An 18,189-nucleotide genomic window follows, 5' to 3' on the forward strand; every position below is an offset into this window, starting at 1 on the left:
CCAGAGACATACAGAGAGAAACTGGGTTTTGTGGCTTCAGGGAGAGGGCTGGAGGGATGGCTGCCACTGTCCCTGTGTTGAACCCTCTCCCCACATGGCCAAATCTGAGCCTGCATTATCCTGGTGAACTCCACTAGCTCCACCCTGATGACACCCTGAGACCCATTCTCCAATCAAAATGGTCTACAGGCCCTGGGCAGGTGGTGGCTGGACTCTGTGTACCCTGAGACTTTTGCTGAATCTGTATTATCCTGGTGAACACCATTTACCCCAACCTGGTGATTCCCTGAGACCCTGAAATATTCTCCCTTGTCTTACCTAGGCCAGGATTTTGTAGGTGGCTTCAGGGGATTCACAAGCTTCTTGAAATGAAATGCAAAATTCTGTGTATGTGTATGTGTGCTTTCTCTGAGGGAGAAAGTTCAGAGATTTAATCAACTTCTCAAAGGGAGGTGGGATGCTGAACTTCCAAGTCCAAAAGGATTTTTTTTAACCCCTTAAAGCCTTACTGATCTTTCCCCTTTGGGTAATAGAAGGTGTCCCAAAAAATGTATACACACACTTTGAATAATTTTAAAGGCAGTGTTCATTAAAATACATTTCATTTTCAAAATTGAGCTAGCTAACAGCTGTTAAAGTGCACAGGATCACTATGGGCAGTGACAGGATCCAATTTAAACATTCTTCACGGGGAGGGGGACCAGATGGGTAAAATGGAGAGAGGAAGAGATAAGTCATTGGACTCAGGACAAGTGAGAAGCATCTCGTGAGGTCCTTGTCTCGCATCTCCAGAATCTCATTTGCCAGTGCCCCTTGGGCAGGAAGTCACAGGGGCTGCCCAGCATCTTGATAAGCCTCTCTTGGTCATCAGGTTCCACTCCTGCTCCTGCAGACACCTCCTATCCAGGGGTAGGAGAGCATTCTCTGCTTTTCAGCACTCCCTGGAAAGCTCCTCTTTTTCTACTCACCACCTTCAACTACAAGATGGTGCTCAGGTAAGAGTTGGCTCAGAACTACCTTCTCTCAGAGGCAGTTTTGTTCTCTCCCTCTTAGTCCACATGCTCATGATTGCATTTTGGGGTGGAGCGTGCAAGGAGCCATGGGCTCCCATGAAGGAGAGTCCAGAGACATGAAGCTCCCTCAGGGGAGCCTTGGGTGCTGGTAGCTTAGGGTGTGAGGGACCCAGGTCCTTTCTGCTTCATAGACATTGTTTTCAAACTGAATTATTGTTAATAACCTCAGATTTTACACATTACCTTGCTGTTCTATGAGGTTGTTTGTTAATTTGTTTGTTTTATGCATGTATCATTCCTATCCCAGCCAAAAACACAAGGCACACAAAAATAGGGCAATTTTAGAGATTTTAATAAAAAGACTGTGTACAAAGGGTGAGCAGGACTAAGGGAAACCAATAAAGGATACAGAGGCCCCTAAAGATACAGTGGGGCCTTGACTTACGAGTTTAATTCATTCCGTGACGGAGCTCGTAACTCAAATTACTCGTATGTCAAATCTTAAAGTGAACGAGTGAGACACGTGATGCTGGGCTGATGTTGTGGCGTTCACTGTGACGTTCGCTGCGCCAACTAGCGGTGGGGTATCTGAAGCTGGCTCGTAACCTGAATTTTAGCTTGCAACTCAAAGCAAAAAATCGGCCGAGAGACGGCTCGTATCTCGAAAAACTCGTTAGTCGGGACACTCGTAAGTCAAGGCCCCACTGTAAATCATAATAGGGAGATATTGCCCTTGCGCATCCTGAAGTGTAAAGAGAAAGATAAGTTGCCAGAACATAGGAAGGCTGTGGCTGTAGCGCTGGTTGTCACTATGACCGAAAAAAAAGGCCAACAGACAGGAGCTATCTCCTTAGGTAGAGTAACACCACCATGGCAAACTCACAGGCAGACAGCAGAGAGGCAGGGAGTTAAAACCTCAATCACTGTCATTCTGCCCTCCAATCAGCTGTCAGTATCACCCTTTCCTGAGAGCAACCAGGAGCCAGAGGGAAAGAGAGCCCAATGGTGAGGCAAAGAGATGTGTCCTCCCAGGATGCAGCGGAGGGTAGAGAAGCTGGAAATGAAATTTGACGTCAAATGAAGATAATCCATTTTTCTTATAGCCTCTTCTTAGTTCTTTTTCCTAGGACTTTTCCTCTCTCACTGTGATTACATCAACTTGTTATTACATCTCATTTATTTGATCTGTTGACACCCCCCTACTGGGTGTCACGTCTTAAAAATAATATCTCTCATCATAAATGCCTTGAGGATGGAATGTACATTATTTTTCAAGGTGGTTGTATACAAATATTTTAAATAATTTCAATTTATGATTTTGGTAGCCCTAGAAAGAAATGTATAAGAGGTTATTAGAGCTGGACTGGTGACTTCAAGTCATCAGACACCTGTGCTCTTTCAGATCACTGCTCCCCAGCCCTAGAGGGGACTTCATGCTCCTGCAGGGCTCCCAGACTCATCTGCATTCCATCCAGAGGAGAAGAGGGGAAGGAAAGGCACAACCTAAAACTGGTTACATCACTGTGCTCACCTCCCATTGGCTACCACCTGGTCACATGGTGTCATCAAATGGGAATGGAAACTGGGATTAGAATCCATTTTTTGGTCTAAAACTCTCAGAACTATTATGTGAGAGAGAAGGAAATGGGTATTTAGACCAACTAGCATTTTCCTCACCCCTGAAGCTCTCTCATGTTCTGAGCTCACATGAAGATTTTGCTCAGGTGCTGATCCCACAATGAGGCAGAGAACAGTGGAAAAGCCTCAGGCTGGGCTCCAGGAAACCAGGGCTGGCATTGGACCTGCTGTTCACCCTGTGATCTCAGGGAAATCCTTTGGCTCTTTCAGCCTCAGCTTCTTCCTGAGTTAAAGGATGATATTATAACAGATGGTCTCTAAGGAACATGTGCTCAATGCCGAGGATACAATAGTGAACAACAACAACTACGAAAAAAAAGACAAAATCCAGACAGATCTAGTCGTCATTATTGAGGTTTGAGTTTAAAAAGGGACACAAGAGCTAGCAGGTTTGACTCAGTGGTTAGAGCAGCAGCCCACAGACTCAAGGGTAGAGGGGTTCGATTCTCCTGGGGGAGCCTGTGCTGGCTGAATTGACTGATTGGGTCTGTCCAGAGAGAAGAAGGAACTCCCGGAATCTCCGGTCTGCTCTCAGCTGGATTCCACCCACTTCTTCCACACTGGATAAGCTTCACTTCCTTGTTATTTATGTTATTTACCAAATTTGCCTATTCTAATTCAATAAAACACACAAATGAGTTCCCATTTTAGATTTGTCCCTGAGTTTACTTGCTTTCTGCCTTCCCCCACTCCCCCATGTGTACTGGACACATCACCCTGGTAGTGGGGCTGCAAGGTAGGGGAAAGCTGAAGACTCTGACACAGACCTGTGGGTTCAGATCCAGGCTCTTCCACTTGTGCACGTGAGAACTGGAGCATGTCATTCAACCTCCTTGTGCTTGTCTTTTCCTATGTGCCACATGGGAATAAGCATAGTACTGGCCTCATAGGGCTATTTGGAGGATTAAAAGAATGTAAGCACTCATCAGCTGCTACTCTTCACCTATGTGTAAGTAGATTTATGTTTCTCACCTAAATTCTGCAAGAGCTTGTCTCTTTTCATCCAAAGAACTAAGCACTTCTTAACTCCACCACCACCAGGAGAATTCTCTTACACAAATGCTTTGATCTGCAAAGAAATCTCTACTCCAAATCACATGTAGGGACATGAGTCGCTTTCCTATCACACGTATCATAGGAACCAGTTAATAATGCCCCTTCTGTATTTCTGTCGCAATTACCTCTATTCAAACCCTTGACCATCTCTCTCTTTCCCAAAATGGCTTCTTTCTTCTCTAAAATGAAGAGAAATTTAATTCAGTCCTGAATCCTCTCCCACCTGGATAGGAGGTGTCTGCAGGCATAAAAAAATTATTTCAAACACACAAGAGCTTTTCACAGAATGAAAACTTAGAAATGGAATTTTATTTTTGTTACATATGTGTTTTTTGATGGTGGAGTTAAAAGTGCTAACTTATATCTTACATTTAAAATTCTTCATTTAAAAAGATATTATATTATACTAGATGGCCAGTGCACAGATTCATGCACCAGTGGGGTCCCTTGGCCTGGCCTGTGGGGATCGGGTCAATATTGGCAATCCGACATTCCCTGAGGGATCCAGATTGCAAGAGGGCCCAGGCCAGGCTGAGGGACCCACCCAGTTCATGATCGGGGTGGGGAGGGGCTGCAGGAGGGCTCCAGGGCATTTCCAGCCTGTCTAGCCCAGTCCTGATCGGCTGGACCCCAGGAGCAAGCTAACCTACTGGTCAGAGTGTCTGCCCCCTGGTTGTCAGTGCCTGACATAGTGACTGGTCGAGCAGTCGAAGGAACAGTCGGACACATAGCATACTAGGCTTTTATTATATAGGATTAAATCCAAATTTTCTTCTTCGTTTGTTCATTCATTCATTCATTCATTCGTGGATTAACATTTTATTGACAGCCCCATGGTGTTCCCACACAGACTTAGGCCCTGGGGACACAACAATGGGAAGAGTAATCACTGTCTATCCTCATAGAGATGACACACTGGGACATTTCTAATGCAAGAGCTTTGGGTGTCCTCACTCTGTCCTAACAAGGGGTCTCATTCCCTTCATGAGCCTAAGTCATAACCTCCTTTCTCCCTCCTGGGTAGACCACTCTCAGTCACTGAGATTGCCCTGGGGCTTCTGACAGCCTGCTGTCAAACAAAGCCACTCTCCCAGAGCACAAGTACTGGGGAACTCAGAACCCTCCTGTCATCCACAGGACCTGTGCAGACTCTTCTCCTCCTGCCTCCAGGGCACATGTCATGGGCTGGATGGTGAGTGGAGAGGTTGGACATAGAGGGTCCGTGTTGCAGTAGAAACAGCCCAAGCTCTAAGATTCAGAGAGAACTGGGTTTAAATTCAGGATCCAGGACTCCAAGACTGTGTGGTTCAGAAAGAACCTGAATCTCTGGAAGCCTCCATTTGCCACAGACAGGGTGGCCATGAGGGTCAGTGGTCATAGAGCAGGTGCTCAAGTCTTGTTTTGTTCCCAGGCCCACAACTGCAGCGTTTCTGAGCACGACTCCAAGACTGTGTGGTTCAGAAAGAACCTGAATCTCTGGAAGCCTCCATTTGCCACAGACAGGGTGGCCATGAGGGTCAGTGGTCATAGAGCAGGTGCTCAAGTCTTGTTTTGTTTCCAGGCCCACAATTGCAGCGTTTCTGAGCACGGATATGACTGTCACAGCCTGGGAGACCAACCTCACACCAACCAATGGAAGTGATCAGGCCTTTCATCAATATGATACAAAGTTCATAATCTTGCAATTACTGACAGTCATGGTGGCCCTGGTTGGGCTGGCAGGCAACACAGTGGTGCTCTGGCTCCTGGGCTTCCGCATGCGCAGGAACGCCTTCTCTGTCTACATCCTCAACCTGGCTGGAGCCGACTTCCTCTTTCTCAGCTGTTATATTATACAAGCCCTAGAGACACTCATCAGAAACTTCTCTCTCATCTCCATATCCATCCCGGACTTTTTCATGATTGTGTCCATCTTTGCCTACATCTCAGGCCTGAGCTTTCTCAGTGCCATCAGCACGGAGCGCTGCATGTCTATCCTGTGGCCCATCTGGTACCGCTGCCGCCGCCCCAGACACATGTCCACTGTCATGTGTGCCCTGCTCTGGGCCCTGTCCCTGCTGCTGAGCATCCTGGAAGGGAACTACTGTGGCTACCTGAATTGGATTGTGCATGATTTTTGGTGCCCAGTGTTGGATTTCATCACTGTGTCATGGCTGATTTTGTTATTTGTGCTTCTCTCTGAGTCCAGCCTGGCCCTGATGACCAGACTGCTATGTGGCTCCCTTCGGGTGCCGCTCACCAGGCTCTACGTGACCGTCATGATCACCGTGCTGGTCTTCCTCCTCTGTGGCCTACCCTTCGGCATCTACTGGTTCCTCTTATTCTGGTTAGATGCCTTCCCTCATCTTGACCAGTTTGTAGTATTCCTGTCCTGTGTCAACAGCTGTGCCAACCCCATCATTTACTTCTTTGTTGGCTCCTTCAGGCAGCGATGGTGGAAGCAGAGACACACCCTGAGACTGGTTCTCCAGAGGGCTCTGCAGGACACTCCTGAGGTGGATGAACCTGGAGAAAGCCTTACTGGGGAAACCCTGGCCATGTCGGGAGGCAGTCTGGGGCAGTGATGAGAGCCTCTGTCCTGATCAGTCTGAAAGAACTTTGAGACTCACTGCTGCCCTGCCAGGCTTGGAAAGTAGTATTTAGTCTTCTCTCAGCCTCAGAATGTGTCAGTGATTCACCAATCTCTTCAAATAGGTTGTTTTTAATCTGGCTTTTCTAGTTTTTCTCAGAGAAAGCATTAGTCTGAAAGTTATACCTCCCCATCGTCCTTGACATTACCAATAAATTTCTCATGTGATCTGAATTTCCTTATTGAATGCTTTTCCTTTAAACTTCATTGCAACAGAAAGAATCCTTGTCTGAATCAGACAAATCCGGGTCTGAAGTCCTGGTTCTATAGCTCTCCTCTCCAAGCCTCAGTTAATTCATTGTAAAATGTGGTGAAATCATCTGCTCATAGGATCATAGTGGGGAATAAATTAGAAAACAGATGAAAAGCACTCAGCCAGGTGCAAAATATGACTAAATATTTCATAAACATCAGCGGTTAATACATGTGAAGCCTCTAATATATTATTGACTTCTGAGGTAATATTTAATACGTTAAAAAGAAAAGAATCCCTGTCCAAAACCATAAGTAGTCATTCAGAAATTGTTCTACCTGATTGGATAGAAAAAGAAGATTCCCTATGTTTATCTCAGACTATAGGCCCTTTAGATTCATGCTTAGTGCTGTGGTTGGGGGCATTCTACAGGGTAAAAGCTTGAATAAATGAGTTGGCCTACCTCTAATCTCATTGGGTTGTCTGGGTTTAGGGAAAATGATATCCTTAGATAAGCACAGTCCAGGAAATTGGGCCTCTGAAACGTCCTCTGGTAGCATTTGTCCACAGCATCTTCTCTGCCTGGATCTGGCACATTATAGGCACACAGTACTAGTAGAGTTGGGTAAACACAGAAATGTGTGAATAAGTTTCTCTCATTGTTTCAAATGCTTCATAGTTAAGTTCTTAAGGAAATGCCATGTAACTCCATTTGGCTGTGGCATGGGCACATGAAAGGAAGTTATAGGAACTAAAGCTGAAAACACTGGTTGTCCCCACATCGTGTGAAAGAAATCTAGCTAACAAATGTCCTGGGGAGAGAGAGATGTGACAAGTAGTGCATGTGCTGTGCTAAATTCTTTATCTGCTGAAAGGGAACACAGTTTACACAGTTGTTGATATTGATAAGTCACAACTAGAAAGGAGGTCTCATTACACAAAGCTATAATATAACTTGTAAAAGAGTTAAAATGGGAACTGTAAACATCGGTTGCTATTGGTGATTGAGATTAGGAGAGACTTTACATTTTTATTTTATATACTCTTGTGTCCTCTGAAATAAACTAATGTGCATTCATTACTCCTGGGAGTAAATGGAAACAGATCAGATGAGCCAGACCATGCAGGGCCCTGAATGCCAAGCAAACTCTTCTTTAGCTATGCAAGCTCACATTGCCTGTTGGGTGGGCTTCCTGAACACGCCCACAGTGGGCAGTGACAGGCTCCAGTTCAAACATTCCTCACAGGAGGGGGACCACATGGGGTAAGATGGAGCGAGGAAGAGATAAGCCATTGGACTTAGGGCAAATGAGAAGCATCTTGTGAGGCCCTTGTCTCACATCTCCAGAATCTCATTTGCCAGTGCCCCTTGGGCAGGAAGTCACAGGGGCTGCCCAGCATCTTGATAAGCCTCTCTTGGTCATCAGGTTCCACTCCTGCTCCTGCAGACACCTCCTATCCAGGGGTAGGAGAGCATTCTCTGGTGTTCAGCACTCCCTGGAAAGCTCCTCTTTTTCTACTCACCACCTTCAACTAGTAGAAGATGGTCAGGTAAGAGTCGGCTCAGAACTACCTTCTCTCAAAGGCAGTTTTGTTTTCTCCCTCTTAGTCCACATGGTCATGACTGCATCTTAGGGTGGAGCATGCAAGAAGCCATGGGCACCCATGAAGGAGAGTCCAGAGATATGAAGCTCCCTCAGGGAAGCTTTGGGTGCTGGTAGCTTAGGGTGTGAGGGACCCAGGTCCTTTCTGCTTCACAGACATTGTTTTCAAATCTGAATTATTCTTAATAACTCAGCTTGCACACATTAGCTTACTGTTCCATGGATTTTATTGTTTGTTTGTTATATGTTTGTATCTTTCTTGTTCCAGCATAAAACACAGAGCACAAACTAATGAGTAATTGAAGAGAGTTTAATAAAGGTACTATGTACAAAGGGGTGAGCAGGAGTAAGGGAAATTGATGAAGATGGAGAGGTCCCTAAAGATAAGTCATAATAGGGAGCTACTGCTGAAGGGTAAAGGGAAAGATAAGTTACCAGAACACAGCGAGGCTATGGCTGTAGCGGTGGTTGTCATTTTGACCATAAGAAAGGTAACCAGACTGGGGCTATGTCCTTAGGTAGAGTAACACCACCATGGCCAACTCACAGCCTGACATCAGAGAGCCAGGGAGTTGAAACCTGCCCTCCTCCTGCCCTCCAACCAACTGTCAGTCTCTCCTTCCTGAGAGCAACCAGGACACTGAGGAAAAGGGGTCCAGTGGTGAGGGAAAGAGGCCTGTCTCCCAGGATGCAGAGGAGGGTAGAGAATCTGGAAATGAGATTTGATGTCAAATGAAGAAAACCCATCTCTTCTTATCGTCTCCCAATATTTGGTTTACCTGGTCTCTCTCTCTCTCTCTCTCTCTCTCTCTCTTTGTTTGACTCTTTGCACCTCTCTATTGGGTGTCACTTTTTGGAATAATATCTCACTATCATCAAAAATGCCTTGATAATAAAATATAGTTTGTTTGGTGTGTGTTTTTTAAAGTGGGAGTACACTGTTAACCATAAGTATTTTATATTTATTATTTTGGCTGCTCTAGGAAGAAATCCATTATAAGAGTGAATTAAACTGTGTCCCACTAGACACACCACTGTTCAGGGAAAAGTACTTCCTGTCCTCATAGAGATGACACACTCAGCCATTTATAGCACAAGAGGATAGGTCATAATCATACCCCTCATAGCAAGAGATTGTGTTCCATTTATAACCCAAAATCACGATCTTCTTTCTGGAGGATGGACATTCCCAGTCACTGAGATAGCCCAGAGGTCATGGCTGGGGCTTCCAACTTTGAGTCCTTGAAAGGAAATCTCAGTCCCAGGACAGAAGCAATGGTGAGCTCTGAGTCCTGCTGTCATCCCACATTACCTGTCGAGACTATGCTCCTCCTGCCTCCGGAAGACATGACATGGTCTCCGACTATGAGTGGAGGTATTTGGACTACAGACTATTCCCATGTCAGAAGAGAGCCCTGACTCTAGAGTCAGAGAGAACTGGGTTTGAATCCAGGTTCCAGGACTCCAAGGCGGTGATGCCTTTGGTATCATAATCTCTGTAACACAGACAGTAATTCCCAGGTAGCAGGGTGGCCATGAGACTCACTGATCATGCACCAGGTGCTCAAGTCTTGTTTCTGTTCCAGTGGCACCAGTGGAGGGTTCCTGAGCATGAATCCATCTGTCACAGCCTGGAGCAGCGAACTCACATCATCAGTGGTGGGAGAACAAGCTTTCAACACAGAGTTCCTAATCTGAAATTACTGACAGCCATCGTGGCCCTGGTGGGGCTGGCAGGGAACCTCTGACTCCTGGGCTTCCCCATGCACAGGAATGCCTTTTCTATCTATATCCTCAACCTGACGGGAGCCGACTCCCTCTTTCTCTGCTGCCAGATTATACATTCCCTATGTTCAATTTTGTCCCCATTGAAATATGCAGATTTGTCATCACTGTGTCAGTGTTTGCCTACATCTCAGGCCTGAGCTTTCTCAGCGCCATCAGCACAGAGCGCTGCCTGTCTGTCCTGTGGTCCATCTGGTACCGCTGCCGCTGTCCCCAGACCCCTGTCAGCTGTCGCATGTGCCCTGCTGTGGTCCCTGTCCCTACTGCTGAGCATCCTGGATAAAAAATTCTCTATCATTCCGATGAATTTTTTAAGCCTTTCCGTGTGTCTGGTATTTGATTTCATCACTGTGATGTGGCTGATTTTGTTATTTGTGCTTCTCTCTGGGTCCAGCCTGGCCCTGATGACCAGACTGCTGTGTGGCTCCCACCAGGTGCCGCCAACCGGGCTCTATGTGACCATTGTGCTCACGGTGCTGGTCTTCCTCCTCTGCGACCTGCCCTTCGGCATCCACCGGTTCCTCTTATTCTGGCTTGAAAAATATTTTGATGCCTTCCTTCATCTTTACGAATTTATAGTACCCATGTCCTGTGTCACTAGCTGTGCCAAAACCATCATTTACTTCTTCGTTGGCTCCTTCAGGCAGCGATGGTGGAAGCAGAGACACACCCTGAGACTGGTTCTCCAGAAGGCTCTGCAGGACACTCCTGAGGTGGATGAACCTGGAGAAAGCCTTCCTGGGGAAACCCTGGACATGTCAGGAAGCAGTCTGGGGCAGTGATGAGAGCCTCTGTCCTGATCAGTCAGAAGTAACTTCCAGACTCACTGTTGCCTTGCCAGGCTTGGAAAGTATCTAGTCTTCTCTTAGCCTCAGCCTCAGAATGTGTCAGTGATTCACCAATCTCTTCAAATAGTTTGTTTTTAATCTGGCTGTTCTAGTTTTTCTCAGAGAAAGCATTAGTCTGAACATGATACCTCTCCATCGTCCTTGACATTACCCATAAATTTTTCATGTGATCTGAATTTCTTTTTTGAATGTTTTTTCTTTACAATCTTCATTGCAACAGAAAGAATCTCTGTCTGAATCAGACAAATCCAGGTCTAAAGTCCTGATTCTGCAGCTCTTCTCTCCAAGCCTCAGTTAATTCATCTGCAAAATGTGGTTGAAATCATCTGCTTGTAGGATCATAGTGGGGAATAGAAAATGGATGAAAAGGACTCAGCCAGGTGCCAAATATGACTAAATATATCATAAATATCAGCTGTTAATATTCATGAAGCCTCTAATATATTATTGGCTTGGAGGCAATATATAATAAGTAACAAAAAAAAAAAAAAAAAAAAAAAAAAGGAAAAAAGAATCCTTGTCCAAATCCATAAACTGATGTTCTGAAGTTTTTCTACCGGATTGGGTAGAAAAAGAAGATTCCTTATTTTTCTCTCAGACTATATGCCCTTTAGATTCATGTTTACTGCTGTGATTGGGGGCATTCTATATGTAAAAAGCTGGAATAAATGAGTCGGCCTACTTCTAATCTCATTGGGTTCTCTGGGTTTAGGGAAAATATCCTTAGAGAGAGTCTCTACTGCATAAGCGCAGACCAGGAAATTGGGCTTGTGAAAGTCCTCCAGTGGCATTTGTCTACAGCATGGTGACAAGTTGGCTTTGGGTTGTAGTAAAGAAAACCATGGCCTTTCCCTTTGAGAAATAATGAGTGGTTACAGCTCTCACCTCGACCAGTGTAGAGTGTAGCATTATGCCCCACCATTTCCAATGTGGTCATTGTAACCGCAGGGTCTATTTTAAAATAGAAATTATCTTGGAAAACAATTATTAGTAGCATGCAGATAGTAGTTTTTGAATAGTCTGTAAGCCTCGAGATTTTGTACAGATTATTGTGGCTGTGAATTGTAGTCAGTTTCATGGCCAGTCCTCATGAGTTGAAAACATCTGATCCTGCCCTAGTCATATCATTGTATGGTAGAAACTTAGGTTCCTTATAGAATTCTGGACTATTCTCTGACACAGGTTACTCATTCCTCAGAGAACTCAGGCAGACGTGGAGGGTCCCCTATGACAATGTGACAACAGACAGGGCTGTCTGTTCACACACAGTGAGGCTGCCCCATATATTTACACTCAGAGAGAGGAATGCACAAATGAATGCTGACTGCTCCAGAGACACTACAGGTAGCTGTGAAAATGATACTAACTACAGTTTTCCACTTTTCGAACCAAATATATCCATCAGAACTAGGTTTCCCGACGTTTGATCCAATGCTCTTCCCACTTCATCACTTTCTGATTCTGTGTCCTACAAGCACCCCCTTCATTTCCAGATGCTGTACTAGGCTTGGCTGTAGTAAGGGCTTCTCAGCTGGATGACAGGGTGGTGGAAGAAGGTAGGACGATAGTGCATGTAGTCTGTGCACCAGGCTGAGTGCTTTGATGTGATGCCACCAACTTACACTGAGGGTGCTTAAGAGATTCAGCCCTGTGAGCCTTATGATCCTTTCAAATGTACAGCTTTAAGGAACCCTGTAGGAAAATTTCACCTCCATTTTTTGAACCAAAGACAGTTGGGTTTCACCTGGGTAACTGGTTATTTTTATGTCAGTGGCATTCCTCTTCGTGTTGGCTGCAAGAAAACTTAGAGCTTCTGGATGCTCAAGCCCAGCCATTGCAGCCACAATGAACACATGTGGCCCCAACCTTCCTCTATAGATCACTTATAACATTGTCCCAGAGTGTCTGGTTTGTATGTCTCCCTCTTCCACCACACTGTGAGGTCTTGAGGAACAGATAGCATGCTTTTGAAAGCCCAGTGATGGTCTTGGCCTACAATTTAGAAGACATTAAGCAACAATTTTTCTCAAGCAGCTCCTGCCTGATAATTGTGGTATTTTCTTGAAAAGACTGGCTAAAGAAAAAAAAGGAAAAAGAAGAGACAGGCTCTGTCACAGGTCTCACTGAAGCTCCTGCAGGCATCTCCCACTCAAGGTAACAGAACGTGTTCTCTGGAATCCGTCAATAGGAGGAAGGCGCTTACCTTTCATCGCAGTTCTCATTGCTGCTTCCAGGGAGAAGCGTGGAGGGGAGGAAAGAGTCTGCTCATGAGCTGCCTCCTTTCCAAGTGTTCTCTGGAATTGGTCAATAGGAGGAAGGCGCTTACCTTTCATCGCAGGTCTCATTGCTGCCTCCAGGGATAAGAATGGAAAGGAGGAAAGAGTCTGCTCAAGAGCTGCCTCCTTTCCAAAGCCAGTGATGGCTTTTCCTGTGACTTCATCTTGGGTGGGTCATGCAGGACATAGAAATTTCCTTCAGCAAGAGAGGAAGGATATGAAAGTCCCTCATGGCACTTTTTGGGAGCTGTCATCCACAACTGTCTATTTATGCATTGCTTCAACAAACATCATTAAAACATATGTGACCAAGCACTGTACTTCTACATAGAGCAAAAACTTTTTCAAAAATATTTTCTCAGTAGATTGTGTAACCACCCCTTTCCATTCCATCTAGAAAAGGTACTGATTTACATCCAATAAATGCTGAGCCCTCAAGGTTACTCACTGATTCCCTAGTGCACATGGACCTCAGAGCCCTGAGTTATTTGCTTCACAAGAAGAAATTGGGTCTGTTTCTAATACTGCTTATGCCGTTGGGCTTATTTGTATACTAACCTCATTTATCAAAATACAATATAAATCAATGAAAAATGATTATGAAAGGAGAATTATAGGAGAGCCCTGAGTTATCTGCTTCACAAGAAGTATTTCCAATACTGCTTATTCATGTACTTATCTCATTTATCAAAATACAATGTAAATCAATGAAAAATGATTATGAAAGGAGAATTATAGTTCCAATTAAAAGTAATATGAGTGTTCAATTAAAGGAAGTCTCAGAAATATTGTTTTTGAAATGGGCATAAATCTGACAACTATTCTAGATAGAAAACATTTAGCAGTATTGAGAAATATCCTCATGCAGAATGAAATACATATGATTTTATGATTTCCACTTACTACATATAAACAGCAAATCATAGGCAAGACTTGATGGATGCGCTTTCTGCAAGCAAGACAGAGTACAATTCTATATGCTGACCCACACTCCAAGGAAATTCCTTCCCTCTCTTTCATTTTTGGTGAATGAATTCAAGGTAACAGTTTAATATGTATATTACAAATATATACTTCTTTTTAATTGCCTTTTAACTGATCTTTACAGTGAACCTATCCACATGTAGTCTTGAATATATCAAGCATGCATTTTATAACAAAGTCACTCAATTATTCTCCTGTTATTTCTATAAATAATAACTGAGCATCTCCTATGCTCCAGCCCCTGTGCCAGGATTTAGAGATTCAAAGACAGCATCCCCTCAAGCTGTAGAAGGAAGCAGTCCAGTGCAGCGCACACTGTCATACAACATGTTACATGCCATCACAGGGTTATGTTTGGGGGTCAGAGGAGAAGTCATCTAAAAATTCTAAGTTCTCTTGCCTCCATCCTGAAGAGCCCAATACCAGCCCAGGAGAGGCATGACAGTATAGATCCAGGTGGCTCCTCCTGACGGACAACATCCTCAGCAAAAGCTTTACCATTTATGCAATAGCTAGAGTCACTACGCCAAATCTGCCAACAGCCCCCAGTCTATGCTCTGACATCCACCAATACACAATTCATGAAGACATTTTTCAAGGAGAGTGCCTGCAGGTGCTTAGGTCACAGGCCTTGCTCCACTACCTATTCCTGAACCTGTTGGTCCAGCAGAGGAAGCCCTGTCTCCACCCAGCCCACTTTAGCAACCAGAGACCCTGGAATATGCAGAAATGAAGAACCTGTGTGTGCTAGATTTGGACCACTGGACCTGGATTTTAGGAACCTAGATTTTCATGATGACTCCATCAGAAACTTGGGTCACAAGCCCAGTCTAGGCAATTCAAACAAATAGTGCGATTATGAGGTTGCCTCAGTCTGAATCGCATGCCATTTGTGCTCAGGTATCAGTTTTCAAATAAGGTAGAGTTTGACTTTACCAGAGATGTGGACTGGAGGTAACTTCTGTTGCAAGTCAGGCTGGAAGTAAATGACAGAGACTAAAACAAAACAAAACAAAACAAAACAAAACAAAACCATGCCGGTTTGGATCAGGAGATGGAGTGTTGGCCCACAGGCTGAAGGGTCCCGAGTTTGATCCTGGTCAAGGATAAGTACCTTGACTGCAGTTTATGGACCGGGTTAGGGCGCCTGCAGACATCAATGTTTCTCTCTCTCTCTCTCTTTTTCTCTGCCTCCTTTCCACTCTATCTAAAAATCAATGGGAAAATATCCTCAGGTGAGGATTAAAAATAAATAAATAAAAATAAAAACCATTAAACTTTCAAAAAACAATCAAAAAGCCCAAGCCTGTTTGGCTCAGTGGCACTCCACTTTTTCAGTGCTGCTGGCCCTCACCAGGCAAAGCCTCCTCCCAGGCTCTGACCAGGCCAAATGTTCTTGTCCCCAGGGCTGCCAGACTCAGCCACAGAGGCGCAGGTTTTCCAGCTCACAGCCTTGCCCCTTGCCTCAGGTCGCTGCAGGGCAGGGGAGAATCATTCATTCCACAGGGTATGGAAGGCGGGCCTCCACTGCTCTAGATGTGGACAGGACCTCCTTCCCAGGCCACACTGTCCAGTCTCCATCTGGCTTTCCTTCAAACATTCCTCTATACACCCCTCAGGACCACTGGTCAGAGTGCCTGTCTGACAGCTCCACAGGCCCTGAGCTGCCCTGCATGGCTCCCACCCACAGACTCTCATGAAAGGAACTCCTGAAGAATGTGCTTTGGGGAATGGAAGACATGAAAAGTGAAATGCAAAGGTGAGCAAAAACATTGATGTTATGGGAATACATTTGAACAAACACTATTGAAAACAATATCTGTTTAATTCCTTTGGGAAAAACAGAGTCAAAATTCAGTCCTGGAGCCCAGTAGGTTGGGAGGATAGAAACAGAGTTGAGTTTCCCACTGTCTTGGTGCTTGGTATTCATGAGGAGGGCAGACTTCTGGGGTGAGCTGTATGGTTTGTCCACTGCACCAAACAAAGGCAGAGGAGGGGAGGGGGCCGACATACAATCCACTGGTTAACGCTTATGTCCAGGTGCAGGGCTCAGACACCTGGGAAGGAAGGGGCACATTTTTCTTCATAACAAAGGCAAGGTCAGAGCTGCTCAGCTCAGAAAGAATACCTTCTCCTAATCTGCATAAGTGTGCTAGAAGGGGACACTTTTACAAGGTACAACTACTAATTTTTTTAGATTTTACACAAATGTGTTAAATAGCTAAGGCAATTGACTGGAAAATAGACAGAGAGTGTAAAACTTCCAGATAAGTTGAGGAGAAAATAAACATGCTCTGTAAAGCCCCTGATGTACTGGGCAGTACAGAACTTCCTATGCTGCTCCCACTCTTTTATGAAATCTTCCAAAAATAGGAAGATCAGAGACCTGTGTCTAGTGAGATGAAGGTTGTAATGCCTGCTGACTAAACTGTCAGGGTATGGCAGCATCTCCTACCCGTGTGGGTCTGTGTAAAGAGCCTCAAGTGAGCAGCTTCCCTTTTAGGCAGAGTTTTGCTTGGAATGGCCAATCCTATAAGAATAGCACTTTCCTCACGGGCCTGAAACACAGGTTAGTAGGATAACAGATATATGATCATCTGAGGGTGAAAATATCTCAGTGGAGATTCTTTTTCCTCTATGTGTGTGTACTTTTGGAATATGATTTTGCCAGCTTTTTACTGAGATATATTTGTCATATAACATTATATTACTTTCAAGTGTACAACAAAATGATTCAATATTTGTGTATATTGTGAAATAATCATCACAATATGCCTAGTTAACACCCATCACCACATATAGATACCTTTTTTTCTCTTGTGAGGAGAACCTTTAAGATTTACTCTCTTGGCCCCTTCCCATTATACAAAACAGTATTATAAACTATAGTCACCATGTTTTACATTACCTGCCCTGGCCTTATGTATTTTCTAATGATGAGTCAGTTTGGGGGGGCCTTTTTTCCCATTCCTATTAAATTTATTAAATTAGTTGGGTAAACACAGAAATGACTGAATAACATTGGTTAAGAAATTATCTAAGTTTCAGCCCTGGCCGGTTTGGCTCAGTAAATAGAGCATCAGCCTGTGGACTGAAGGGTCCCAGGTTTGATTCCAGTTAAGGGCATATTCCTGGGTTGAAGGCCTGATCACCAGCAGGGAGTGTGCAGGAGACAGCCAATCAATGATTCTCTCTCATCATTGATGTTTCTATCCATCTCTCTCTCTCTCTTCCTCTCTGAAATCAATAAAAATATTTTTTAAAAAGAAATTATCTAAGTTTTAGGTGTCCAGTTCTATAATACATCATCTGTATATTGTACTGTGTGTTCACTACCCCAGTCAAGTCTCCTTCCATCACCATTTATGCCCCCTATACCATCTTCTACCCACACCCACCCCCTTCTCAGTGGAGCTCAATTACCCTTTGCCATCATCTGTAAGTTTTAGCATTATTTTTTCATGTCTAAGAAGCAAAGATTATCTAGGAACTGAGTTGGTCAATTCTTATTTGTTGTTAGGGTTCTTTCTAGGTAATGGGCAGAAGATATAGAAATATATTATTTATACATAATATGTAAAAATTTATTTTATATATTTTAGTTTTGTGTCCAAATATGCATTGTATTTATGTTTTCAGTTTCTTGTTTGATTTGCTGATGGCCTTATTCATAAAAAAATTTACTTTTTAATAGTTTTCTAATCAATATATTCATCTATGACCTTAGAGTTTTGTTCATGGTTTGGAAAACGTTCTCCAAACAAGGTTACAAAAGAAATCGCCCCATTCCTTTCTAATTCTATATTATTTCTTTATAAATATGTAAATGTACAAACCTCTTAAATGTAATAGGGTATAAGACACGGAATTTCATATGGATTTACATTTGATTCCCTGAGACTTGCTATCTCTCTCTCTACCTGTTTGTATATTAACACAACATTGCTGTTTACACTGATGGTATAGAATAGCCTCTAATATCTGTTAAGGCTGATCAGTCTTCATTGATTCCTGTTTTCTCTAGAAGTGGCCAGGTTTAATTTAGAGTACTGTGTTATATATATATATTGAGTGGCCAGATTATTATGACCACCCCATCAGTACTTCGTTGGGCCACCTTTTGCCTTCAATACTGCGGCGATTCTTCTTGGCATTGACTCCAC

At 44.1% G+C, this 18,189-nt stretch overlaps 1 protein-coding gene and 1 pseudogene across 1 annotated transcript; both read left to right on the top strand.

Moving 5' to 3' along the window:
- The first annotated feature begins 817 nt into the window (after nucleotides 1–817).
- Nucleotides 818–11,039, top strand: LOC102241617 (annotated as a pseudogene).
- On the top strand, nucleotides 5,159–6,588 carry LOC102241308 (mas-related G-protein coupled receptor member X2). Its single transcript, XM_005883310.2, has one exon. It carries the CDS (start codon nucleotides 5,300–5,302, stop codon nucleotides 6,269–6,271), a length of 972 nt encoding a protein of 323 aa, XP_005883372.1. The 5' UTR covers nucleotides 5,159–5,299; the 3' UTR covers nucleotides 6,272–6,588.
- Nucleotides 11,040–18,189: the final 7,150 nt, after the last annotated feature.

Source organism: Myotis brandtii, unplaced genomic scaffold (assembly GCF_000412655.1).
Source record: "Myotis brandtii unplaced genomic scaffold, ASM41265v1 scaffold782, whole genome shotgun sequence".
Lineage (NCBI taxonomy): Eukaryota > Metazoa > Chordata > Mammalia > Chiroptera > Vespertilionidae > Myotis > Myotis brandtii.